Below are 27,298 nucleotides of genomic sequence, written 5' to 3' on the forward strand. Positions count from 1 at the left end.
TTCAGAATCACCTAGAAGCTCATTAGAAGAACAGTCTGAATCAGACTATCAAATTTCAGACTAGTAATCGGTTTTTTTTATTTTATTTATTTTTTTAGAAGATTTTATTTATTTGTCAGTGAGAGAGAGCGTGCACAAGCAGGGGAAGCTGCAGGCAGAGGGAGAAGCAGGCTCCCTGCTGAGCAAGGAGCCTGATGTGGGGCTCTATCCCAGGACCCTGGGATCATGACCCGAGCCGAAGGCAGACACTCAACCCACTGAGCCAGCCAGGCGTCCCAGTAATCTGTATTTTAAACCAGCACAATGGTAATCTTTAATGCGCATTCAGATTTGGGACCTACTGCATTTGGGCGATTTACTATAATCCCGTTAGTCTATAAAGGGTTAATTTCCAGGTCAGTACAGACATTGTTACCTGGGTCAAAGGCAGACTTTTTACTGCATTAATAACTATCGAAGACACACAGCTGGCCCCTTAAAGTAACCAACCTTCTTCTGGGACCACTGTGGGGCTAGTAACCAGGGAAGGATGTTGGGGTCCATAACAGCTCGATGTGATGGCTTGAACACACATAAGATTCAGCACATCCTGCCCTGGTTTGACCTTCATCTGGTAGTTGGGGTGTTTTTGCTCTGGCCATTGTGGGCCTCCCAATCAGAGTGGAACTTTTAGAGGAAGCAGATTGTAACTTAGGATCCATGAGCCCCTGAAACTGCATGCAAAATCTGACATGAAAGAGTGTATTTTTCTAGGAGAGGGTCCAGAACTATTGCCAGATTCGCAAAGGCATAGTTAACCCAGAGCAGGGAAGATTAAGAATTCAAACAGAGGAATTTTTAAAGATTAGGACTGTGGAGAATTGTAAACAAAGGCTCCTGTCCCGGGAAGGATTTCTGAACTTCAGCACACAGAGCCAACAGCGAATCGTGACCTCCAGCATTCCTTACCTGGCTTCTCTCCTCTTTCCATCCTGCCTCATTCCTCCTTTTAGGTTTCTCTCTCTCTGGTTTTCCTCCCCACCTTGAACTTGCTGCCCCATCTGGACGGGGTGCCATCCCTCCTCCTATCCGGTCCTTCCACCCTCCTCTCCCTTGCTGCCCTAATTAAGAAGCAGAGCTCGTTCTTTGATTTGTTCTACCTATGGAATAGCATTGCGTGTTGGTCGTTCTTGTTTTTAAAATGGGATGAGTTGAACATTTAAGATTTCTCTGGGAGAGGGAGAAAATGATACCTTAGGTACCCTGAATTCCTGGCTTTTTGGATCTAACCCTTGATAGAAGGTTTTCTGTGGGCAGAGGTCCTCACTCATCCTTGGCTGGAGGGAGGGCAGGAACAGGCACGCCCCAGGCCTTCCTCTCCTTCTGAGTTTGACTCTGATGAAGAAAAGGGTGACTGGCCAGACTCCTAGGCCCCCCAGCTCCGAGGCCCTCCCGCTAGCTGGGATTATTTTTCATTTGCCGGCTTTGGCTGTGCAAGGCAGAGAAGCAACCCTTAAGCTGAGGAGGCCGTGGGGACAGTCAAGGCTGCAGAAGGAAGTGAGAGCTAACACTGTCCGGTTCTACCCCTGTGTCTGCTCCAGCTCTGTGAGCAGGAGGGGGTCTGGGCTGCTGGGCTCCCTGGCCAGTGTTCTGGGGATGAATGCCTGAAGCATGAAATCACTGGCTTGGGAGGGCCCTTTCACACTGCTAGGCCTGCCTGCCTCAGCCTTGAACAGCTGGGAGTTCCAAGGAAGTGGACGGCGACTCCCTGAGGGATGGGCTATATACACACACATATATATGTCCCGCCTGTGCCCCAGCTCCCCTCCCTGCACACGGAAGGAGTCCTCTGGCTGTGGGAAGTGGGCAGAGACCTCCCTCACTTCTGTAATGGCACTTCCCGGCCCAAGCATTTGGGGGGCACCTACTGGGTTGAGAGGCATTGCAGTGGGTCTGTGAGAGACATGAAGTCAGGGAGACGTGCCCTCAAGTCCCTCACATTTGGGTGGGGAATGAGGCGACCACCTACAGACACAGAACCAGATGGACAGTCCCAGCCTGAGGGTAGGTGGCGCAGAGAGGACCAGCGGAAAACCAGGCTCCCTGAACTGGGCCTGCCTCTGTGGCCTGAGGAGCCTCTGGATGCTGCTCGGAGGGGAGTGTGGAGTTTGCCACAGGAGGAGTTGGCTGCCTCCTGGGGGCTGGCAGGAGATGAAGCCCCAAATCAGAATGGGGAACTGAGCGAGCCTCCCCTTTACCCTCACTCTGGCCCTGGTGACGTCAGTGCTAGAAGTTTCTGAGCTCGCGGCAGAAGTGGCCCCAGGCCTGCTTATCATCTAACTGATTTGTCACTCCAGCACTTAATGCTCACTGGGGGCCAGACCACGCCCGTTCATCTTCAGGGACTGTTTCTGAAGAAATAGTGAGCCCTCTGCCACCGTGTTAGCCCGACCCCAGCACACCGGGGCTCAGGCCAGCACCGGGCAATGGGGCAGCCCCTAAAATACCTCCCTAGGGATTGCATTTGTCAATGAATTTCTAGGCCCTGTAGAGTGGACAAGTGGCTGTAACTGCTGGCCCAATTTGAAACACTTACAGCAGGTGTCAGAGGCATGGCTTTGGAATCAGATTCCAGCTAGCCTGTAAGCGGTGGCACGGGCTTTCTGACTGCTGGCCTCATTTCTGAAGAGCAGGTGATAAGGACTGCCTTGCTGGATTGTCTGAGCATAGAATCCCGATAACGCACAAGTGTGGTAGCTGGTACCACGTGGGCGCTCAACACATTATCATTATCGTTATCATGGTTTATCCTGGAAGCATAGGTCCCCGAGGGCCCCTGGGTTATAGACTTCAAGACTCCAAGCTTCTCAAGCTTCAAGATCTGGGAATCTTGTTAAAATGAAGATTCTGATTCTGCAAGTCTGGGGGTGGGGAGGGGAGAGGAGAGAGCTGAGATTCAGCATTTCTTTCTTTTTTTTTTTTTTTTAAAGATTTTATTTATTTCTTTGAGAGAGAGACACAGCGAGAGAGGGAACACAAGCAGGGGGAGTGGGAGAGGGAGAAGCAGGCTTCCCGCTGAGCAGGGAGCCCGATGCGGGGCTCGATCCCAGGACCCTGGGATCATGACCTGAGCCGAAGGCAGACGCTTAACGACTGAGCCACCCAGGCGCCCCAGATTCAGCATTTCTAACAGGCTCCCCCGTGATGCTGATGGCACTGACCTGGTCCTGCCTAGAGGAGTGTCCTCCTTCCTCCTTTCTCTTTGCTCTCTGCCCTGTGGTGCCTCCCCTGCCCCCTGAGGCAGCCAGCCATCAGAAGACTCCCTGCACTCTATTGAAAACTACTCTCGGACAACCTCACAGGCGTTAGCTGGGACTGGCCCAGGCTGGATATAGGGTTGCGCCTGTTCCCACTGAGCACCCACAGTTGTGGCATCCGTCTGGGGACGAGGAGAGGATCCTGAGAGAGGAGGGAACTTGTCTCTGACTTTGAGGAGCTCCTAATCTGTTGGAGACGCGTGCAAACACACCTTGCTGTCCATGAGAACACTGCAGAAAGGCATGCAAAGGCTTGCAAAGGAACACGCAGGGTGAGGAACCTGCCACAAAGTAACACATTGGAACCAAGCTGCGTCCTCTCTGGGGCTCCTGCAGCAGGGGAAGGGGGCAGGGACCCTGTCCTGCTGCCCTTCTCAGAGCCAGCGGGCTGAGGTGCTGAGAGCAGAGCACCTCTGGGAGGGGTGGGCACAGCATGGGCACTGGCTTGGGGCAGCCCAGGTTAAAAGGCATATTCATCCGAGGCTAGCTCTCATCAAGTGAGACTTGTGTTAAATGCTGCTCCTGGGCCTTGGGTCTTAGTGACCATGAGATTCTTGAAAGTGGGATCATGTGCTAACGGCAAGGCTGGGACAACAGTGCCCCGGATTTTGCTGAAGTTTTTGGTGGGAGCTGGTTATGGTTGGTATCGAGAAACTGCATTCTGTGCTTCTTGACAGCTTTGCCTCCAATCCTCCCCCATCGCCCGGTCCCCCGATCCTACTCACCACCCCTGAATAAAACCCCGTAGATTCTAGCTTGAGCAGAGGGAGCCCTGGTTTCTGCCTGAACTCCAGAGAACACGGTGCTTTCTTCCGAAATCCACCCACAGGAATGGTGATCAGATGGCCCAGTGGTGGGCTCCCACTAGGTGAGAGTTGGAGCTTCCATCCTTATGCCAGAGGAGCCCACGGCTAGGAATGGTCCGAATCTGGGGCTTTGCCCCTCACTTTCTGATCAGCTTCAGCCAGGAAGCTCCCTTTATTCTCTATTCCGCATTTGCAAAGCCGAGAGGAGCCCCGGCAGAAACAAGGATGAAGGGGTGGTCCCTGCACAGGGCGCCGTGGAGACAAATGACTTGCTTATTTTTCATTCTGGTGAAACATACATGACATAAAATTCGCCATTTTAACCATTTTTCAAATGTACAGTACAGTGGCATTTATTACATTCCTCACTTTATACCACCATGCTGACTATCTGCTTCTAACACAATTTCGTCACCCCAAATAGAAACTGTACCCATTAGGCAATAACTCCCCGTCCCTCCCCCGTAGTCCCTGGTAACCTCTATTCTATTTCTGTCTTGATGCATTTGCCTATTCTAGGTATTTCATATGAGCGGAATCATACCGTATTTGTCCTTTTGTATTTTTTTTTCACTTAACATAATGTTTTTGAGGTTCATCCGTGTTATAGCCTGTGTCACATTTCTGACCTTTGTATGGTTGAATAATATTCTGTTGTATGGATATACCACATTGTGTTTATCCATTCATCTGTTGATGGGCATTTGGGTTGTTTCCATTGTTAATTTTTTTAAAGATTTTATTTACTTATTTGAGAGAGAGAGGAAGAGAGAGACAGAGAAAGAGAGAGCACGAGTGGGAGGAGGGAAAGAGGGAAAGGGAGAAGCAGGCTCCCCACTCGGGGCTCGATCCCAGGACCCCGAGATCGTGACCTGAGCTGAAGTCAGATGCTTAACTGACTGAGCCACCCAGGGGTGCCCATCCATTGTTAATTGTTAATATTTTATAGTTCTTGTAGGTTCCCTGGGTCCAGACAATGGAGACACACCAGGAAATAAGATAGTTCTTGTCTGCTCTTGGCAGGTAGCCAGGCAGGGACAACAGAAAGATGAGTGCCATCACAGGACCTGGGGGGACTTACAGGACATGCTGGATGGGGGCTTGGCCACACTGGGTTCTGTCTTGCCTGACCAGCTGCCGACTGTGTGGGGTTCTGCTTTTTCAGGCCTCAGCCTTCCCATCTGTAAAATGGATTTGAGGCTAAAGACCCCTGTGGCACTATGATGCTGAATCTTCTGCTATAGAATTCTAGGAGACCATCTCTATTTCTTTCTTGGGTATGGCTGGTGGTGGGGAAGAAGTTCCTGTGGCTGTAGAAGTCGGGGGAGGAAGGGGTGCCTGGGAATTTGAATATTTCCAGCATAGTGCCTGGGAGGAGGGTGGCCTTGCTTACATAACTGTGATTGCCTTGCTGTCTGCCCCCTGCAGGGGGCACCTTAACGTCCTTCCCCCTTCTCAGTCGCCTGCCTGGGGAGGGTGTCCAGGCAAGACTAGGGAAGGGGAATGACTCCTAGGTCAGAACTCCTGACCACCACAGGGGGCTAGAGTTGTATAGGGGCAGCCCACGTGGAGGACTACTAGTTGGGTTAGGATTATTTGGGGGGTCTGGGGGCCCGGAGTTTAAGTAGGATGGTAATTGGGATGCCAGAGGCCAGGACAGCCAGAAGAAGGAGTAAGTGGTGGCTGGGTGGAACCCAGAGCCAGGGTGGAGATTTCCTGTCAAAACAGCCACTTATCCTGGCGGGAGAGTGCATTCCTTTACCCGAGGAGATAAGAAGGCCCTGTTTTCCTCTCAGGGTTCCTTTGAGCCGCGGGCTGCTTTGGGCAGGCTGTTGGAGGCTCTGTGAGCTGGGGTCTGGTAGGACTTCTGTAGCCCCCCGCCCCGTCAGGCCCCTGCCTGAGCAGCTCGCGCTCCTGGCTCCCCTCCCAGACTCCCTGCATCCTTGGGCGAGCACCGACCCCAGCAGGGGCAGCCAAGCGTTCAGTTCGGTCTCCTCTGTGCTTTGACTTCTTTACCTGAAGAACGCACCTATTTTGTAGGGTTGTTGTAAGCTAATACACCTGATGGGCTTGGCACAGTGACTGGCACAGAGCCCTGCTCCGTGTGCGGCGGTCACTCTTACTATCCCAAGCTACCTCTCTGTTTCCTGGGCCCAGGTGAGCCTCAGTTCCCACCCAAGTCAGGGCCCTGTCACGTTCTGGGCATTTGACAGTTCTTTTCTCTGTAGGCATCTCCAGGCAAAAACCTCATATCTCAGCTTGCTGACCCCAAAGGCCATTATAAGAAAAGGTTCATTAAGCATGCAAAATAGAGCCACGTCAGCAGATGGAACAGTTTCTTGGGTATTAGAACAAATCCTTCGTCAAGAAAGGGCTCGTCCTCACTTTCACAAGGGAGGAATCCTTTGCTCAGAAAGAGCTTCTGAACTGTCCATCGTAGATTGGCAGAAGCCTCTCTGGTTACGGGAAACTTTCAGCCACCCCCTTCCAAGGGGGCCACCCTGACACCCCCTCCACTCCGGCCCTGGGGGCTTTCCAGCTGTTCAGCCAGCCGGTCTTCCCGGAGGGCGGAGGCCTTCCCCAGGGGCCCGGAGGCTCCAGGCTGCTCCGCCCAGTGCCCTCTGGGCAGGCACAGCCCCACTTCAGACTTCCCTTCTGGCCACTGCTGGAGTGCCTAGCCCTCCCTCTGTGTATTTTCTCTCTGGGTGGGGGCCTGGGAGCTGGAAACCCTGCTCACATCCTCTCCCCACCCTCTCTTCGGAGGACCAAACTCCGAAGAGGCTGGAGCCCGAGAGGAGGCTGCGGTGTGGGGCAGGCCACCAGCTGGCTGCCCAGAACTCCTGTGGGGAAGGAAGACTGCCGTGGGTGGGTGCCTCGGGAGACTCCTCCAAACCTATCATCATCTCCCTTCTGTCTCTCCAGTCCGTGGTCAGTGTAGACCAAATCGATACAGCCCGACCGAGTTCAAGTTCAACACGCTTCTGTGGCGTCCCTCTAATGGACGGGCATTGTTGTGACCCAGTTCAATGGGATAGCCCTGTGGGCTGGGCCTCAGCACTGTGTGGGCCCCGGTTGGACTCCTAGCGAGGGCTGCCGTACCACCGGCCGCTCTCAGGCTTTGCGGAGCTGGCTGGCATCTCTGAGCTCTGGGTCCCTCGGTTGTTGAAATGGGCCAGTCCTTCGACCTTGAAGGTTCATTATCTGCATGAATGGAGGGCACTGAAGACACTGTAAGAACAGAAGATCTAGTGGCAGTCCTTGGAATTCACAGTTGCTTGGTCTCATCAGCATGTCACGAAATGTGGCGGCCAGCTCATCCCCCAGTTCCGCATGTTGTGTCACAGCCACGGGGAAGGGGGGAGGGGTGGCAGCGAGGTCGGGGGTGGTGCTGACACGTTCTAGAAGCCAGTTCGGGATTTTACGTCTGCCGCTGGAAATCAGTGGTGTCACTGGAGGCTGGGTGCTGAGTGTTAGGAACGGGCTTCTGGCCGGGCCACTTTCAGAATTAGAAGGGCTCTGAAGCATCACCTGGTCCCCTGCACCTGCGCCATACCTCGGTGCTCAGTAGGGGTGCAGAGCCTTGGGCTCATCCCAGATTGACAGTCAGAATTTGCATTTCAAAAGGAAAAGGGACTCACCTTCAGTCCCCCAGGAACCAGGGCACCCACCCCTGTGTCTAGACTCTTGTTCCTGACACCACCCTTCCCCTCCTCCCCAGAGATCTTCAGGATGCTCATGCCAGGAAGGGGCCCCTGTGCTCCACCCAAGGCAGGAGGACAAGAGCCTGGCTTCTCCCAAATCCATGCTCTCTGGGCCCAGGTCGACTGCCCCCACCCCCACCCCCTCTTTTGCAGCTCCCAGGAGCTAACAGCACAGCGCAGAGGAGGGAAAACTCCACTGGCCAATGCAAACAGCCAGAGGCCTGCAGGGTGAGCTGCCCATGTTTGTCCGCCTTAGAGCATCTGCGGTCGGGCAGTGTCTGAATAAGTTGAGGGGTTGCTGCTTGGGCAGGAGCTCCGTGGGGGACTTAGTGGCCAGATGGGTCCTGGACACTCTCCTTCTTCCCCTTTTCACTGACCTCTCTTTGTCAGGCCATTTCAGACCTGTTCCCTCCCACAAGCTGCAGATCTCTGTCCCCATGCCACGACATCCCAGAGTGGTCCCGGCAGGGCAGACCCTTAGGGCACCATTCCAGTGCCACCACCCTGGAGGACCCGAGGAGGGGCATGTGTGCGGCACGATGTTTGGCCCCTGGGAGAGGCACCCAGTTCATGATTCCCTTGCTGCATGCCCTACTGTACTTCCTCCTCGTCTGGGGATCCTCAGCTCGTTCCTCTCTTCTTGGCCTGGTCCCGGTCCCTCCCCCACCGCCTTGTTTTGGTGTGTGTCCCTTCCCAGAACCTCGGCCTCTCCTTTCCTTTTCCTTGCAGAGTTGCTCTTCCTGTGATTCCCTCAGGCCCCAGCCCGCCGCCCTCTGGGGCCCTCCCTGCCTTCCTCTCTCCCAGGCCCTTCCTCCGCTCTTTCTATTCCTGGTTGGACCAGCCTCTCCCATTGTCCATTCCCAGGAAAGGGCTGTCTCGCTGGTCCAGGGGTGAGGGACTCGAGCCAAGAAGAAAGCCAGCGCCGGAAGCCCCTGCCCTCCCGGGAGCTCGGCTCCCAGCAAGGTGCCCCCACCCCAACCCCGTTGCCAGTGTCATTTTTAGAAATCTCGCTTTCTAAGTTAGTCAGCAGTAGCAATCTGACACCCACATGTGGGGGCTGATGACTTCCCAACTGCCTCTTGTAACTTCAGCAGACCCGGGGGCGGGTGGGGGGAGCGGCAGGTGCCTCAGAGAGCTTCCCGGCAGCCACCTGACCGGTGACCAGGGCTGACTGCCTTTGGCCAGGGCAAGATGGGTGGGGTGCCACGAGGACTCTCTGAGAGCAGACCATGGACCCTGTGGAACACCCGGAGAAGCCGTGTTCCCCAGATTCAGGAAAGAAAGGCCAAGCCTTTCTGCAGACAGACCTTTAAGTATCTTCCCTCTGCCTGTTCTTGCCTGGCTTTTGTCTTGATTTGTTTTCTCTCTCTTATGTCCCCCCACTCCACCCCTGCCCCGTGTTTGTTTTTCCTAAAAGCACATGGCTCAAATGGGGCCAAAGTATTTTTGGTAAATACAGAAACAGATGTTCGGGTCAAACCCAGATACGTCCACGTGTGGCGGCTGCAGGCACGGGGCATCCCAGGCCTTTCAGGGTTGGAAGATGTCAGCTGAGAAGGCCCCATACTGTCTCCCTGTCGTACCAGCAGAGGAACTGAGTGGTTCGCAGGGGCAAAGACCCAAGCGGTAGGGATCTCTGGGGAAACAGCTCGGGATGAATTACAGAGAGACAGCACGATGGTTGGAAAATTTTGAATTCAGACAGATGTGGAGGCCAGGCTAGGCTCTGCCTGCTCCGAGCTCTGCAAGCCTCCACCAGTCATACACCCCTAGGTGCGTGGCATGCCACAGGGGAGGCCCCCTGTCAGCCTCCTGCAGAACGAGAGGGGGGGATGCCGTGAGCTCTGTGGGTGTCTCCTGGGCTTGATGAGGACCTGTGTTGCAGGCCTTGGCCCCCCCCCCAGAGATGTTCCCAGAAGAGTTTGTCCCACAGGCCACAGGCCCGCCCAGGACCAAGGCCGGCCCCCTCTGTGGGGGAGGGCAGTGCCAGGGACCTGGGGACTAGCCTCCTGGAAGAGAGGCAGTGGCCGTAATACAGGCAGGTCCGGCTGTGTGACCTCGGACAAGATTCTTCACCTTCCTGAGCCCGGGTGTCCTTCCCTCTGATCTTGCAGGGTGGCTATGAGGATCAAGGATGACACTGTAAAGGACTTAGTGCCCAGGAACAGGCGCGTAGGAGGTGCTCAATAAAGGGCCGCTCATTGTTATGTTCGGAAGAGAGGTTGCCCTGTGATGTCCTTGGGGAGCCTGCACAGTCCTGCGCACAGAGAAACTCCTCGTGGCCTGGCAAGGACAGTGGTATGACACACCGTCGGCTGCGGTCCGTCCACTGCGAGGCCGGGCATGGTGGCAGGCAGGGCAGGGGACGCCGTCGGGGTATGCCGGGCTGGCACAAGTCTCAGGTGCAGGGGCAGCACCTAGCGTGGGAGTCCTGAACCTCAGGGCGCATGCCCCTCCAAGAGGCTTCAGAGGCCTGGAACCCCCAAATGATGTGCAAAATGTGCTATCCATCGGGACAGCTTTCATTGGATTCTCCAATGGGGCCATAACTACAAAACTTAAGCACCTCTGTTCTGGACGTCAGCATGTCCGGCATGAAGACCCACTGTAAGAGGCTATGGCAGGTGCCCTGGATGCGTGCAGCTGACCTCACTCTATGCCTCAGCCAGCAAGTCCAAGCCCATCAGGGACATCGGTGCCTGACCTGGGTATCCACCCTGCCATAAGCTCAAGGTTCAGCTGGACCCGGTTTGGGGTGTGGGGGAGAGACCAGGGCCCAAGAAGTTGGGGTGAGGACCAGAAGGGCCAAGCCTCATTGGGGCCTGGCTGAGGCCTGGGGACCTGAGGTGGTGGGGTTTTTAGGGGGTGGAAGCCATAAGGGCCTGGGAAGGTTAAGAGCAGAGGAAATGAAGAAGTCCACCATGCCAGCCTCCAGAGCTCCTTCTCATCCACTGGAAAGTGGCGCATAGGAGGGTTGGGCCCTACGGTCTGTCCCTGCCTGAGTGGGCTGGCCAAAAAGTCATCAAATGATCTCTCTAGGTCTTGAATTCTAGTAGGAGGGTGATCGTTGCAGGATCTTACCTCAGAGCCTTATGCAGAGACCTTGGGCTGTGTCTCATGGAGATGAGGCTGTGGGTACTCTCTCTCTCTCTCTCCATTTCTTTTCTTCTTTCTGTTTCTTTTGGTTCTTATTTTATCTGCCCTATCTTACTTAGGTGTTCCTCATAAATCACTTAAATCATTTTGCGGAGCAGGTAGAATATAGATGGAAAGAAAAAAAATTAAAGAAACTTGTTTACAGAACCGTGATCTAGACAAGGTAGGCTTTCAGTCCTGGGATGTTCTGTTTGTCTTTCTAAAAGATGTTATTTTGTGTTGGTAAGTCGATTTTGCTTGTGAAAGACAATGTGGAAAAATTGTATATGTGCTGCTGAAGCGAGCACGACAATGTGGAAAACTTGTAAAAAGAAAAAAAGAAAGGAGAAATTGCTCATAATTGCATTATCTAGACATCCATAGTTAGTACGTTTCCTTCTTTCCTTACATGTATAAATTAAAACTTTCTTGGTATTTGTACTAGAAATGGTGTCCGGTTTCCTTGCTTCATGTGTATCATACATAATGTGGACAATTTTCTGTGGTATCAGAAGTCCTTTCTAAACATTTAAAAGACCTCGGCCCCCCAGAGTTAGAAATGTAGACTCCCCATTTTACATCATTATAAATAAAGCATTGACAGTGTTTTTGTCCCTAAAGTTCTTTTCGAAGTTAAGATGATTGCCTTGGGAAAGATTCAGAAGCACAGCCGAAGGAGAGGGCTGGCCCGGCAGCGTGTCAATGTGAGCGTGTGCTCGGCGAGGTGTGGGGCTGCATTTGCAGAGAGAGAGGGGACGAGGCAGGCCTCCTGACAGCCGCCCCGTCCGTGAGATCCAAGTGACTTAGGCTGTCAACCTGCGGATCTTGTTGGTAGGGTGGACGGAGAGAAAAATCTTCCCAGTGACTCATCCATGGTACCTGGGCAAAGCCCTCGGGCCTGGTGGCCGAATACCCACCTCCGTCGGAGCTGCCGTGGGGACCACCGAGGTCAGTGGAGCCCGGGGAAGCCTGCCCAGCGTGCCCACAGCCCTGCGTTCAGATGTGCTTTCAGACCTGCGCATCATCCCAGCTTGGCCGAACTCTGCTCCAAGGCAGGCTGGGCTGGGTTTTCACCTCAGAAAGGCCAGTCAGTGGGATCAGCCAGCGGATAAACTCAAGTTAACTCAGCCATTACTGCTTTTTTGTTAATGAAGGGAAGACCAGCTGTGAAGATGCCAAACCTTTCAGAAATGTTGCCCAGTACTTGGGATTTAATATCTTAGGGCAAATTCCGTGTTTGGGCAGAAGAAAGCACTTGACAGTGATTTTAAGTCCTGACCGGACTCCCCAGGGTCCCTTGTGCTTCACTGAGCTTTCATTTCCTAATTTTTTTACACAATGTTTTTCCTATTGAGTTGTGAATCTTGGAAGCTGTGAAAAGCGCTGGCAATTCATTGGACTCATGAGCGAGCAGGAGCTCTTCTGTGGATGGAAGCTCAGGGGGAAGCTACGCCCCGAGGTAGGTGGAGGGCAGTTGGGCAGGAAATTCTGTCACCACAGCTCTAGGGGTTGGCTGGAGTGATGGCCAAATGCCTATCCTATGTGGTTGTGCGGGTTTCGGGAAAGGGAGCAGGGTTGGCTGCTCTTAGACTACAGTGAACAGGACCAAGCCAATTCCTTCTCAGAGATCACATTCAAAAGCAGCAGCTGGATAGCCTCTCCCGGGTGTTCCCGAGCCTAAGAACACTTGGCTTGGATCTGCAGCTTCCACAGCCCACTGACATGTCCACAGACGCTGTTCAAAGTGACCTCCTTTGACAAAGAGGCAAAGTAGGCTTGAAACTACCTGAAACATTTTATTGAAGTCAGTGTACAAATGTCTAAAATGCTTTGAAGAAATCGGATCTGAGATGTTCCTGCTATAAAGTAGCCTACGAACAAGTCAAACGGAAAGCATGGATGTGAGATGTGCCCACAGCCAAGATCTGAGAGAAAGATTCTTCTTAACGTGACCCGTGTTTGCAACCAACCTCTTGTGTACCAAGCACAGCGCTTGACTCTGGCGGACAGAGCTATGTAAGCCTGGATTCCTTGCTCTGAGGAGTCTAGCTGGGGAAAGACCTAATATGGCCAGTCACAGTACTGAAAGCACTTAGAAGGAATTGATACTGATTCAGGAGTTGAGGCAAAAACCCAAAGGAAGTAGCATTTGAGATGGGCTTGAAAAGTAAGCATGGCGTTGATGCTTAGAGAAGTGGGAGAAGGGTCTGGAAGGCAGGAAACACAGGGATGGGTATTACTGGTGTTCTTGGGGAGAATCATCTGCATGACTGCCGGGCAGAGAAAAGCAGAGGATGAGCAGGAAGCGGTGGGTACGGTGCCCGGTTTTCACGGGCTTTGATTCTCATCTTAAGGAGTTTGGGCTATGTTCTGCAGCTACGAGGGACCCATGGGAAGGTGTTTGAACAGGGAAAGTAGCTTAATTTTTTAAATTAAAGGAAAATACATAAATACATGCTCAGTGAAAGATTTCAGCTATCAAGAAAAAAGAAGAAAAGAAAGAAAAACAGAAAAGGAAAAAAAGAAAATGCTCCCCTTCCCAGAAGTAACTACTGTTCTCCTTCAAGTAATTTCATCTACTTGTCTCTAGAGATACAGATACACGAAGTCAGACTTCCTCCTCTCTCTCTCTCTCTCAATCTCTCTGTCACACACATGCCCCTATATTATAGTATTTAAATTTACATAAGATAGGTCTGTAATCCAGGGAAGCCTGCATGCTATATCTTATCACTCAGCTCATTTTTTTTAACTTCTTTTTTTTAGATTTTGTTTATTTATTTGAGGGAGAGAGCTCTCGCACACACACACACACACACATGAGCTGGGGGGGCAGAGGCGGCGGGAGAGGGAGAAGCAGAGAAGCAGACCTCTCCCCGCCCCCCCCAACCCCCCATGCTGAGCAGGGAGCCCGAGGTGGGGCTCGATCCCAGGACCCTGGGATCACTACCTGATCACTTGGCTCATTTTGCTCTTTGTGTTATTTCAGAGCACGGTTTTGTGGGCTACTCACGGGAACTGCTCCAGAACAACACTCTGCCAGATTACAGCCCCGGGGAATCTTTCTTCACTGTCTTTGGGGTATTCTTCCCGGCGGCTACAGGTATAGTAATTTGGGTTCCTTCCCACTCCCACATGAGGGGTACAGATGCTTGGTTTCTGAAGCTCAGTACTATAAGTGGCCTGAATGTGTCCCTAGGATGTATATCTATGTCTGACTTTAGAGACGGCTTTAGCTTTCACTAAAAATCTCTTAACGGAGTTTCCTTGTTCATAATTCCTGAAGGCCTCCCACATTATTTCATCTTCCTTATTCTCCATACCTATGTATTGAAACCTGTTGGCCTCGTTAATAGAGACACATTCCTCTTTAGGGCTGAACAGGATGGATTCCTCAGCAGGACAAGCTACCCCTTCCACCCCAGACCGAGTGTAAAGTTGGTCCCCAAACTCCCCTTGTCTCTACCCCAACCTGTGTGTCTTCTCCCAGGGGACAGAGAGATGCTATTGTCCTCTCACTGTACTGGGTGTGGGTGAGACCAAGGTCCCGCGGGCAGTGAATGAATCTCCTTACCCCACCTTCCCCATTTTCTGGCTCTCCAGTGGCCAGGGAGGAACGTTCCAAAGCTGAGGTCCCTCTAGGACTCTTGTCTTAGGCTTTGGGCCCTGGCCTGGAAGGTAGTAAGCTAACATGTAAACCAAATATCTGTAAGAAATAACCATTTGCTAGTGACTGGGCTTGTCCCAGAGCACAGACTCAGGGAAGCATTTTACTCTTGATCACGCAGTGTGGATACCCTGGAGTGTGGCTGATTTTATCTCCTTTTCTGCCTCCCCTCCTCCCTCTGCCTACATGTGGCTGTTTCCTTGCTCATTATCCTCTCCTCAAATAGGATGGGGATAGAAAAAGAGGAGAAGCTACTAGAATGTTGAAAATTTAAAAGGCTGTCCATGCTAAGTGTTGGCAAGGATGTGGAGAAATTGGAACTCTCGTACACTGCTGATAGGAAAGTAAAATGGTACAACCATTTTGGAAAACTGGACGATGATTTCTTAAAAATTGAACAGTCTATGGCCATACCACCCTAAATGTGTCTGTTCTTGGAAGCTAAGCAGGGCTGTGCCAGATTGGTATTTGGATGGGAGCCACCTAGGAATACCAGGTGCAGTAGGCTTAAAAGAAAAAAAATTAAATATACGCCCAGCCATTCCCACTGCTGGTTATCTACTGCAGAGAAATGAAAACCTGTGTTCATCTAGACTTGTGCATGAATGTTCAAAGCAGCTTAATTTGTAATCGTCTCAAACTGGAAACAACTCAAATACCCGTCAACAGGCAAATAGGTAAACAAATTAGGATATAGCCATGCCATATAAAACTACTCAACAATAAAAAGGAATGAGCTCTTGGTACGTGCAACAATATAGATGGTCGCAAAATAATGATGTTTCGTGAAAAAAGTCAGACAAAAAAAGAGTACCTTTTTAAAAGGGTAAAACTGTGTAAAACTCCACTTACGTAAAATTCTAGAAAATGCAAACTATGGTAACAGAAAGCAGATCAGTGGATGGGGAATAGGGGTGAGGGGGGCAGGAGGGAGGGACAAGGAAATTTCGGGGCATGAAACTCTATTCCTGACGATGGTGATAGGTTCACAGGTATATTCATATGTGAAAACATTCCAGATTCTTACACTTTAAACATGTGCCGCTTATCATGTGATACTTACCCCTCAGTAAAGCTGTGCAACTGAAGAAAATGAACAACATTAATCACCCTAGCCAGCTTTCCTGAATCACCCTCCTGCCTCTAGCCGTGGTGAGTTTTCACTCCTCTTCACTGCCAAACACCTGGGCTTTGTCTGTGCTCCTGTGTCTCCATTTCCTGCCTCCTGTTCAACTTGTCCACTCTCTTCTTTTGGAAGTCCAAACCGGCCTCACCACTGAAATGGCTCTTCCCAATCTTCCGTGGCTGCCATGCTACTCAGTTCAGTGAGCATCTCTAACTTCTCAGGGCATTCAAATGGGCCACATCCACTTCCTCCTTCTTTCCTCTTGCCTCCCATGATGGAGCGCCCTCCTTGTCTGCTTCCTGCGCCTCTGACTTGCCTTTATAGGTACATCCTCTTCTGCCTGCCCAATAAACGTGGGGGTTTTTCAGGCTACGCCTCGGCCCTCTTCTCTTCTTTCTCTGTTTCCTTTAGAATCTCATCCATGCCTACTGTTCAGTGGCCGCTCACAATGCTGATGACTCTCAGACTTGTACCTCCAGCCCAGACTTCTCTAAGCTTCATACCATATACTCGGTTGCTTACATGACATCATCTGTTGGGCATCTCAGACCCAACATGTTCAGAACCAAGCCCACCCCACCCACCCATCCTCCAACTGGTTCTTCTCCTTTACTCCTGATCTCAGGAAAGGGCACCTCCATCCGGACAATTGCTCATGCCAGTAATGGGGAGTTATTCATGATAATGTCCTCTTTCTTACCAGTACCCTCCAAGTCCTGCCAATTTTTCCTCTTAAAGGAGGGTCTTCTATACTTCCTACTTTTCTCCACTTCTGCCACCTGACCACTCTGGTCCAAGCCTTATCTCTCCCTGGCCACAGAAGTGAGTTTCGAGCCAGGCCTCAGTAGCGGCAGGTAGACTCTCGGTCCACAAATCCAGATGTGCCTGAAGTAGCACATCCCTTTCATTCTTATGAAATGCAAAGGGTTAGTCTCTGACTCTAAGCCTTCATTCTGCCAGGATGACTGAAAACTGATGTCAGTCGTTCATCATGCCTCCATCATGCCCTGCCAGTTTGTTCCAGGGTCTTAGGGTCTTACCAAGTCCCAAGGCATGTCTGGCTTTTCATCACTGGACACAGAGCCAGACTCTCTTATTGTCCTGTCTGCATATCCCTTCAGGTACGTGCTCTCTGCTGCTTCTGGACCACTTCTGAGGACCAGAAATCTGAACCCAGGAGCCCTGTGCTTAGAGTCTATGCACTTCCCAGGCCCTCCTTTGTAGGGTCGTATGGGGTCCCCGCCAGTGCTGGCAAAGAGTGGGCCCCAGGTCCACACTGTTCCCGATCCTGTGCGACCTTTTCTCCCTGCCTCCAGCTCCGGGGACAATCTTCTGTAACAGTATGGCGGACAGTCTCATCCAGGGCCAGCCTTATGGGCACACGCCTATGCATTCACACTGGGTCCCACGCTTAGAAGGGCCCCGTGCTTGGTTTAATGATTTACGGTTGCTAAAATTCTTAGTAATTTTTGAACAAGGGATCTTGTATTTTTATTTGCACTGGACCCCGCAAACTATGTACCAAAGTCTATTCTGGTCCCCCCATGCTGCGGCTTCTTTTCTACCTCCTTGATTCTTTAAAATCTCCTAAGTGCTCAGGCTTTGGAGAAACAGATCCCAAAACAGAGTCCCGGCAAATTCTGCTTCCTCCTGCCTTGTATCTCCCTCAAGGCAATACAGTAGAGGTCAACTTCCTCTTGAATGGACAGAAAAGGCAAGGGGGAAAAGAAATAGAGGGAATTTTTTTAAAAAGCTAACATTTGAAAATATTGTCCAGCCCTCCCTCCCACACATAGGAGGAGCACACATTCAAGAGGCTTCCCACCAGAGCATTTCCTTGGGCCTGGCAATGAGTCCTAAGGCCAGGTCAAGAAACCCTGGGCCCAGATGCCAGGTGGGCAGTCACACCTGGGGGGGCAGGGGGGCTGTGGTCCTCCTTGGCTGGCAGTACTCCAGGGGGCACCCCTAGGAGGTTGTGTCAGTAATGTGACCCTGCTGGGCCCCCTCCACACTGCTCCATGGTTCCCCTCCTTTGCCTCTCCAGGCCCGGTGTCTTAGAAAGAGAGGGTATGCCTAGTCTGAGAGGGGGCAGAGAGTGGTGGGCCCCGCTTCAGTATTTTTCCCTCCAGCAAGGAATTAGCAGCCTGAGGTTTGAAGAGCCACACAGTAGCCCTGGGTCTGAGCGGGACTCACATTTGAGATCAGCAAGTTCAGCAGCTCTCAACTTTTTGTCTTTTTAACCCATATTCTTTTTTTTTTTTTTTACACGTTAACATTCTTAGTTTATTGATCCTCTCATGAAAAATCTGCACAACCAGATAAAGCCACTGCAGCATCTTTACTCCTTCTGTTGTCCAATCTCCAGCTCACTTTTTGCCAGCACCAACATTGGCTTTTGCAGTCCCCCTGACTTTCTTCATTCTGTTCTTGCGTTCCTTTCGCTGTTTTCTTGATGTCTTTTTCTTCTCATACAGGCCATGTCTTGCAAGTCTGTGTTTGGGTTCATTTTTCTTTGCATAATCCAAGGAATCATATATCATGCCAAAGCCGGTTGTCTTGCCACCACCAAAATGGGTTCTGAATCCAAACACAAATATGACATCTGGTGTGGTCTTGTACATTTTGGCTAGTTTTTCCCGAATTTCTGTCTTAGGTACTGTTGCCTTTCCGGGGTGAAGAACATCAATGACCATCTGTTTCCGCTGAAGTAGTCGGTTAGTCATGAACTTCCTGGTCCGGATAGTTACTGTGTCGTTCATGATGGCGGCCAACCCATATTCATTTTTGATAATGATACTAAAATCCTCACCTACACTAGAAATTCTGATATGCGCCCCCTGGACCAGAGAAGGGTGTACTTGTCCTTCCTTTGAGACAGATTGCTACCTAAGAATATTAATCAAGTTTTATATTCTATAGCTTAAATTATGAAAATCTTATTTTATAAAATTCCAAATATAAAATTATAATATTGAAGAAACTACACAAGCTTTTTTTTTTTTTTTTTTTACTGCACCCCTGTTAGGAGATACTCTTCCCGGTCCTCCCACCACCCGTTGGCCCAACCAGGTTGAGAATCACTGATCCTTTATGTGAGCACCTGGGGAAGGAGGAGCAGAGAGAGACTTATGAAGGATTGCTAAAGGTTACCCAGCTAATTAGTGACCGGGGTTGGGCCACCATTCTGCTATGGAGCATTGCCTCCCGGGCTCGCTCTCTGTTTGCCAGGGGCCCCAGTGTAAACACGGTAGGCAGGACGAACAATTTGTATCACTTGGCTTCCCCTGGCAGATGTTCTGTTAAGCTATGAAAAGCATGGATGATTGGCAGTTTCCATGGTGATGGATTTGCCAAGGATTAGCTCTGAGTGAGTCATGGCCGGGGCTCCCTCCAACACCATCCTCTTCTGGAACAAGAGAACCTCCACGCTGTGGAGAGGGGAGAGGAGTTTGGAAGAACAAACACAAGTCCCCCCCACTCTGTCCCCACCTCCAGTCAGAGACATATTATTTTAGTTACTTAGATATTTTATCTCAAGGGTAGGACAATTCCTGTAAGGATCAGTTGAAAACTAGGTTTCAGTGGCGTCTCTGGATTTATGAGGCCTGTCCCTCTGTCCTTCTCCCTGCAGTCGGCCACACCCTGTGACACCCTGTGGTAGTGGCTACAGGGTGGGGCTGGGGCCTTGGAGGAGATTCTGCATTTGCTTTGTTTCTTTAAGTGCTTTCCTTCTCCAAGCTACGCTGCCAAACTTGCCCTGAAAAACCAACCTCGGTGCCCACGGGATTCTCTCTCTCCCTCTGTTTCTCTCTCTCTCTGTCTCTGTCACACACACACACACACGGCCACTCCAGGGATCAGGGACCACAATACAGGGAAGAACTAGGAGATGGAAATTCACTGAGAATGGGGTTCCCAGGCTTAAGGAGGAGAGAGCCTCAAGTAAGGGCAGGCTGAAGCTGGGGCTCACCCCACTGCATTCTTATGAGCAGGAACACGAGAAAAGGAAGCTTTATAATTATTATACATTTTTTTAATTCTATTTATCGAATTAACTTATAATTTCATCAAAATTATTATAAGTATCTATACTAATCCTTAGTATTACAACAGCCCACTATGCGTGGCGCCGTGCTGAGCACTTTACACTCGGTCTCTCACTTCGGCCTCACCACACAGCCCCTCTGCTCCAGTGAGGCGCAGACTTAGCATGACGGTAATGAAGCCCAGGCTGAGGGGTCCCTCCCTTGCGGGAGCTCCTGCTAAAGCCCTGTTCTTAATTTCATATTCATAAGTCTGTATTGTTTTTAAAGTGTCAGACCCCAGAGAACTTGGATCCTTCCATGGGTTCGGTTATTATTGCATTTTACAGATGAGGGAACAACAACACAGAGAGGTCAGCCGGACAGTAAGTGGTGAACCGCACTGCTTCCCATTACTTTGCAGAGGATGCTGGAAGGGAGAATGCACAGGCCTGGGGAGCTGCCAGCAAGGCCAGCGAGGCTTGCCTGAATCCTGGCGTTTCAGTGTTCCAGGAGACGCCATGTGTCTCAGCAGAGTCTCTCAGGCATGGAGAGGGTGGGGCCTGACAAGTTCTGCCTCCAAGAATAGAACCCAAGAGGAGAGGAAAGCTTCCTGCGGGAGCCGCTAAACAAACCAGCCAATAAGCCAGGTGTGCGGAGGGAGTGGGTTTGGGAATCAGGTGGAAGGTAAGGAGGGACGGCCAGGGTCCTTAGGAACCCAGGGGATTTCCAAGTGAGGAGGGGAGCCCGTCTTTCCTGCGTGGACATTTATTCAGCACCTACTAGGTGCCAGGCACCGTTCCTCCTAACTTTACAACGGCCCCGCCAGGTAAAGCGTCTGATCCCCGTTTGCAGATGAGGAGCCTGAGGCTCCGAGCCACACTGCCCCCAAACAGTAGCAGACTGCTTCCTTCAGCACAAAAGGCAACAGACAAGGTGTGGGAACTTTAGTGCATGGATATTCTGCCTTCATGATAAAGAAAAAGAATAAACTCATGAACTTCAAAGAAGAGAGAAAATAGGCAGCAGAGAAACAATTAAGGTAGAGCTGGAGGAGAAAATTAAAGGTTTCTAAGGACACAGATGTGGATTGAAAAGCTCCCAGGAGGAAGCTTGGGAGCTCCTTGAGAAAGAGTAAGTAGTCCTTTAATGAACAACTAACAGAAACCAAAAAAGCCTAGAAAAACTAGTAGGCTTTTTTACCCCCTTTCTAATTTTCATTTTCAGCAACAAAGAGGAAAATAGGGTAGGAAGTGGGATTGTGATGAAATGCAGCAAGTAAAGGCTTTGATCTGTGTGAGCGGGGGTTGACTGGGGGCAGAAGGACACGGCCACAGTCTCGCAAATGTTGTAAGCAAGTGGTTACTTGACATTGATACTGGATCTTTTAACCGCAGGCGTATTGTTGAGATGTAGAGGGGATGAGTTTCTCTCCCGGCCATCTCTGCCTGTTGTTAGGTCTGACCTTGGCGCTGTGGCACCAGGCCCAAAGCCCTGTTCACCTGGTGCCACCCACCCAAACTGGAGGCATAATGTCAGTGCCCAGGAGACTATGGGTGGCGCTGCAAGTTTAGCCCCATAAACCTAAGCGGGCAAGGTGCTGGCCGACGCCATGTTACATATATATAAAAGCCGAGACAATAAGCATCTGCTAAAAGGCTGCGGAACTAGGGTAGAAAACCAAGTCAGAAGACTTAACCATATGAAGGAAGCTGTTTACCGAAGTCACGTGGTAACAATGCATGGACTATATTGTCATCCTGATGCAGAGAGAAATGTGGTTTCGGGTAAAGCGATTAACTGCTTCCTGGAACTGGAAGTTTAAGACCTACGAGGAGGGGAAATACCCTGGAGAGGCACAGACTAGTGATTTGGAACTGGTGATGAAAGTACCTGAGGGTAAACCAGTGTGTCAAGTGCTGATCATAACTGATAAATTCAGCCTTCTCATGGTGGAGTAACCCCAAATGAATCATACAGTTTCTCTGTTATAAAAGGAAATCCGAGAAAAGTATGGGTGTTAGAAACCAAGAAACTCTGTGACATAGCGGAAAGAACACTGATTTGAGATCAGGAGACTTGATGAAACTTGGGCAAAATCACTTCTTTTGGGGCCTTGTTTTCCTCATCTGTAAAATAAGAGGTTGGAGTAGATGACCTCTAGGACACCTTCCAGCTTTAAGAATTGTTATTCTAAGTAGCCATTTTAAGCGATTTTAGGAAGCCTCCCAAGAAAAGCATAAAGATTAAATAGTAATTATAAAACGGACACAGTGTTTCCCAAACTGTGTTCCCTTAAACACTAGTAATGAATAAAGTTTTTTATTTAAAAAAAAAAGTGTAATATTGTTAAATAAGTTTTGGGAAACACTGTGTGTTACATTTCTTTTCTTAGAGTGGACAATGAAATTAGCATATTGTAGGCACTGATAAGTCCAGCAGTAAACACCTCTCTAATCTTGTTTAATCAAGATTTTCCCAAGCTTTTTTTTTTTTAAGATTTTTTTTATTTATTTATTTGAGAGAGAGAGTCAGAGAGAGAGAGCACAAGAGGGAGGAGCGGGAGAGGGAGAAGCAGACTCCCCGCCGAGCAGGGAGCCCGATGCGGGACTCGATCCAGGGACTCCAGGATCATGACCTGAGCCGAAGGCAGTCGCTCAACCAACTGAGCCACCCAGGCGCCCGCCAAGCTTTTTTTTTTAATACCTGTAAAACATCTGGATACTAATGCTCTGAGAAATAGTATTTGTTATATTACACCCACTAAATCCAGCTCTACCATTAACGATAATATCTTAAAATGGCACCAGAAGCAGATGGAAAGCCAAACTAGAGAATCTCTGTAATACTTGACAAGCATGCATAAAGAATTACTAAATCAAAATAATTTTTCTAGATCCAACTGACAAGCAAGAAATTTCTAATTCACCAAAACTGGTGATCATCTGCTCAGGAATCATGTAGTCACACAAGGGCGAAATTCTGCAAACGACAGTATCAGTGTGCAAACCAATCTAACAGGTGCGCACAGAACACCCACATCAGTCTGCCCACGTTAGCCTAACAGGAATGACCCGCCTAGCAGGCATTTCCCTGGCTTTGGTGCATTGTGTTGGTGGTACTGACTACCTCCCTTCTGGCTTCTCTGTTTTGTCAAAGAACAGAGCCAACAAAGCCAACTTCCTGGCTGTCTGGGTCTGGCCCATTCCTGAGGATGGCCTTGCCCATATCTGTTGTCTCTGCTCCCACTGACCAGGATCCCAGTGCACCCCACACCAGGCTAGCTAACAGACCCTGTGATCAAACGTTGTGTTGTCGACTGTGTGAGGGATTCGTGGGAGAAGAAAAGGGCTTTTGTTACGGATGCAGAACCTGTTTGCAAGCAGGAAGCAGTTAGGATTAATCAATCACTTTCCTAGACAGAGCATATATACCAGTGCAGTTCTCGTGGGTCTTTGTAAATGATCTGATGGAAGATGCACAAATGTGCATCTATGTGACGAACTATAGGAGGTACTAAAATGGCAAAGAGTAATTAGCAGTATGTAATCTCACAATGCTGAATGAATGGGCATAAAATTGCTAGGGGAGTGGAGGGGGGTGCAGAATGAGGCTGTTGTCAATGGTGGGAAGGAATGTGGCCAGCCAGGTGAGGTACCAGTAAATGTGGTGACAGGTGGGAACCTTTGCAGGGGGTCAGAATTTAGGAGGTCCAGGAAGGGCTGCTGTTAGTGGATGAAGTTAGTGGGGTCTGGGAGTCAGGTGAATGTGGAGATTTGGCCAGGGATGCCCTTGGCACCAGATAGTTCTGGGAGCGAGCAATGAAGCCCTAGCCTTTGAACAGAGCCTCAGTGACAGGATCGGATCCTAGGAACACTGGTCAGAGTGAGGCAGGTCCTGGGCATCCTTTTGTGATTCAGATAAGTTCTGCACATGACAAAAAAGAAAATCCTACAGAAGTGTTTATGATAGAAAGCAGTAGTCTCCCACCCCACCCATCGCAACCCCAGATAGCCCATTGGGGCAACTGCTTTTAATCATTTTTAGCACTTTGGGAGCTAGCTGTAGATTACCAAGCAATAAGCTTGAACCTGTAACTTGATTAATGAAAGACATAAACTATTGACTCCATGTTAGGAAATGGAGTTTCACTTACTTACATGCTCCTCCATCCGCTTCCTAATTTTTGATAGTTACATTGCTTTCTTGTTGTTGTTACCTTTTTAATTTTAAATAATATTCTTAGATCTCTGTTATTTTATCAGTTTTGAGCTACATCCCTTCACTCTTTATTATTGGTGTGGGAAATTGAAATTCAGTGTTGTGTTTTAAGATTAATGTATTAGAGTCATATTTATTTTATGTGTAAAATATTTTTACAAGGAATACTTCAGTTATCTTAAGGGAATCCCTAGTTGGGAGGAATCTACACAATCCTTCTATATTTGCGTTTTAGAACAATATGAGAGAAGCCATAACGAGTTGACAATTAGCGGGCGAGTAGGCAAAATGCCACGAAAACTGTAGCTACAACTTTCAGTGAACAAGCACAGTTTCATACACACACACACACACACACACACACTCAAATCTATTAAAGTTTTTTTATCTTAAGTTTATAAGTTAACAATCTTTATAACTTCAAAGACAAACTGCTCAATATTCTTGGAAATTTCTTTGCTCTTTTTAGCAAATGCTTAGAAATTCTCCTTTATGATAACAAGATACAGAAGAAGTTTAGAATTAGTTTAAAATTTATTGCAACTGGTATATATTCACTAGCCTTTTCTTTACCTACTTTCCAAATGTAATGGCTAGCTTGAAAGGCATTATTAGAATCATCTTTCAGGTTTTCTTATTTAACTAATTGAAGCTTGTAAGGGCCAATCCAGACCTGAGTAAAAGGTCATGGGACAAATATTTTTGTTTTTCAGCACTACTAAAATGAAGATATTAGTGCTTTTTACATTCCCTCTACTTCTTCTTCTTCTTTTTTTTTTTTTTAGTATTGGTTCCTAATACCAGCTTCACCTCTACATTGTTGAGGTAGATGATATTCATATTCTATTTTATAACTAGAGCTATGTCCTCTGTGCTTTGTCTATAGTCAATTTTTAGAAGTTAAAAAAAAAACAAAACAAAACAGTAAACATGTACACTGTTATGACCAGGTAGCTGTCATTCGGTGAAGAGTGAAGTAGTAGCTAGAATTCCATTTCTTTTGCTTTGATTCTGATGCAGTCCTTGTGCCATTTAGGAGAGAATGTTCCTCATATCATGGTCAAATGGGTTACTTTTTCTTATATTCCATTAGTTATGTAAAATCATGTCATGACATTTTAGTTTGAGTCATATTTAGACATTGACTTTCTTTTTCACTTTTCCTGGAGTTTCAATAAACTTTCTTTTCTCTTGTTGCCAAGATATGCAGTTTAGCATGTCTTTAAAATCATTCAGCTTGTTACTCATACTGTTCATTGGGTTGAATCCAGTTCCTATCCAGAGGCACGCCTCCTGGGGCCTCCAGCCTTCTGCCTCAGTCCCTGCTGGTTTCTACGCAGTGACGATGGTGGTTCTGGGACTTTACTCCATCCCTGAGTCATCACCACTCTTTTCTCAATCTCGTGTTTTCCTCCTTCATTTTGCTGGAGTACATGCTTTAGTAGCTTCCTCAGAAATGATATGTGGAGGTAAATTTTTTGAGCCCTTGTCTATGTAACTTTGCTTTCACTTAATTGGTAATCTGGCTAAAATTGTAGTTTCAAATAATTTTTCCTCAGAATTTTAAAATCGGCACTCCATTGTTTCCTAGCATTCACTGTTGCCAAAGAGAAGTCTAATTTTTGTTCCTTTATAAGTGTTCAGTTTTTTACCTTTGGAAATATTTAGGATTTTTCCTGAAATTGCACAATGCCACATTTAGGTATGGGCTTTTTAAATTTTGTTCTTTGTGCTGTCTATTCTATGGGATATTTCAACCTGAAGACTTGTGTCTTCTTCAGTTTGAAGACATTTATTTCCGGTTATTTATTATTTAGTTCTGGTTTATTTATCTGGTTATTTCCTTCATTTTCTCTGTTCTCTCTTTTGGACCTCCCGTTAGTTGGATGCTGTAACTCTGAGATAGCCCCTCTGTTTCTCCCAGGCTTTGCTCAGTTTCGTACCCCTTTATCTTTCTGTTCTCAATTCTGGGATACTCGCTTAACTTTATCTTTCAGATCTTCTGTTGCATTTTTAATTTTAGTGATCATGTTTGTAATTTCCAAAAGTTCTTTTTTGTTCTTGGATTATTTTTGTTTTCCTGGCACCTTGCTTTATAGAGAGAATATTCTTCTTGGATGTGTCTGGAGCTACTAATTGTATTTTCTTCAAAATTCTCATCTGTGTTCTGATTTATATGTTCCTTCCAGCCCAGGTTGTTCTATTTTTATCATGCATGCATTCGTTGCTGGTTTTCATCACACCCCTGGCAATCTTGGGTTGCTGGCATGGCTTCCTGGCTATAGTGTGTGTAGGTCTGCATCCCTGAAGGGGACTTGACTGTGGCTCATTTGTGAGTACGGCCAGTCCTTGAGGAGGGCTTCGTTGGGGTGCAAACATCTACACTAGCAGCCCTGGTTTTCCTTGGGTTTATCCAGATCCTCTAGAGAAGTTTTCTAAGGCTTTCCTTTCCTCCCCTTTCACGCTGGGTCATTTTCTCCATTCTCTATGTGCCAGACATCTGTAGCAACCTTTCTTCTACTCACGGCTCCCCGTCCCAACCCTCTTTGCTTATAGGCATGGATGCATTTCCCCCTTCCTACCCTTTAATAGGATCTTGGGAAGAAGGGAAACAAGAGGAAAGAGAAGATGCCTAATGTGGCATTTTAAACAAAAAGCCCTTTAAGAAGCCCCCATTTCAAAACAATCACTGTAGAAAATTGGGACAATAAATCTAAGCAAGAAAATGAAAAATGATCTGTTTTTCCATCACCAACACATTTGAAAATGTTTAGCATTTTAAAATATGTCCTGGTTCCTTCCCCCCGCCATGCATACATTTGTCTGTTGTCTTTTTTTTTTTTTTTTTACAACAGTGGGATCATACCACATGTTCTGTTTTATAATATGTATCTGAAAATGAAACAATAGCTTTTTAAATATCTTTCTGTGTCACAACATATGTCCGACAACGCCGAGCCCTGGTATTTAGTGAAAGATGTATCATCACTTATGTAGCCAATCCCCTACTTGTAGATATTAGGTTGTTTCTCGTTTTCACTAGTATAGACAAGCATTTTTATAAACATTTTTGGCTACACTTTACTCATATCCTTGACTGTTCAAGGTGGAAGTCCCAGGAGTGGAATTGCTGGTCAATGCGTGTGCAGGTCCCAGTGCGGGTCCCCCATTCAGGGCACCCTTGGAAATAGGCCCCCGTTAACTCTCTGCCTCCACATCTTCACTTCACCCCCATTTTACCTGCACTTCTGCAAGCGTTTTAGCAGGGCTGGTTGGAACAGAATTTTCAGAGTCAGACAGACTGGGGTTGAAGCCTAGCTTTCC

At 48.7% G+C, this 27,298-nt stretch overlaps 2 protein-coding genes across 2 annotated transcripts in view; one reads left to right on the forward strand and one right to left on the reverse strand.

The window, feature by feature from the left end:
- Nucleotides 1-27,298, forward strand: part of SLC12A8 (solute carrier family 12 member 8) — a 124,579-nt gene that overhangs the window by 47,805 nt on the left and 49,476 nt on the right. Inside the window, exon 5 of the mRNA XM_034990787.1 lies at nt 13,928-14,041. Coding sequence (XP_034846678.1) covers nt 13,928-14,041 — 114 coding nt within the window. The remainder of the gene's footprint in view (nt 1-13,927; nt 14,042-27,298) is intronic.
- Nucleotides 17,997-18,497, reverse strand: LOC118007002 (40S ribosomal protein S24-like). Its single transcript, XM_034999982.1, has one exon. It carries the CDS (start codon nt 18,488-18,490, stop codon nt 18,098-18,100), a length of 393 nt encoding a protein of 130 aa, XP_034855873.1. The 5' UTR covers nt 18,491-18,497; the 3' UTR covers nt 17,997-18,097.

The sequence above is a fragment of the Mirounga leonina genome, unplaced genomic scaffold, assembly GCF_011800145.1.
Source record: "Mirounga leonina isolate KUSES-001 unplaced genomic scaffold, KU_Mleo_1.0 Mir_115, whole genome shotgun sequence".
Taxonomy (NCBI): Eukaryota; Metazoa; Chordata; class Mammalia; order Carnivora; family Phocidae; genus Mirounga; species Mirounga leonina.

Coding starts and splice junctions, on each gene's coding strand:
- LOC118007002 (XM_034999982.1), bottom strand. CDS start 18,490: ATGAACGACACAGTAACTATCCGGACCAGGAAGTTCATGACTAACCGA.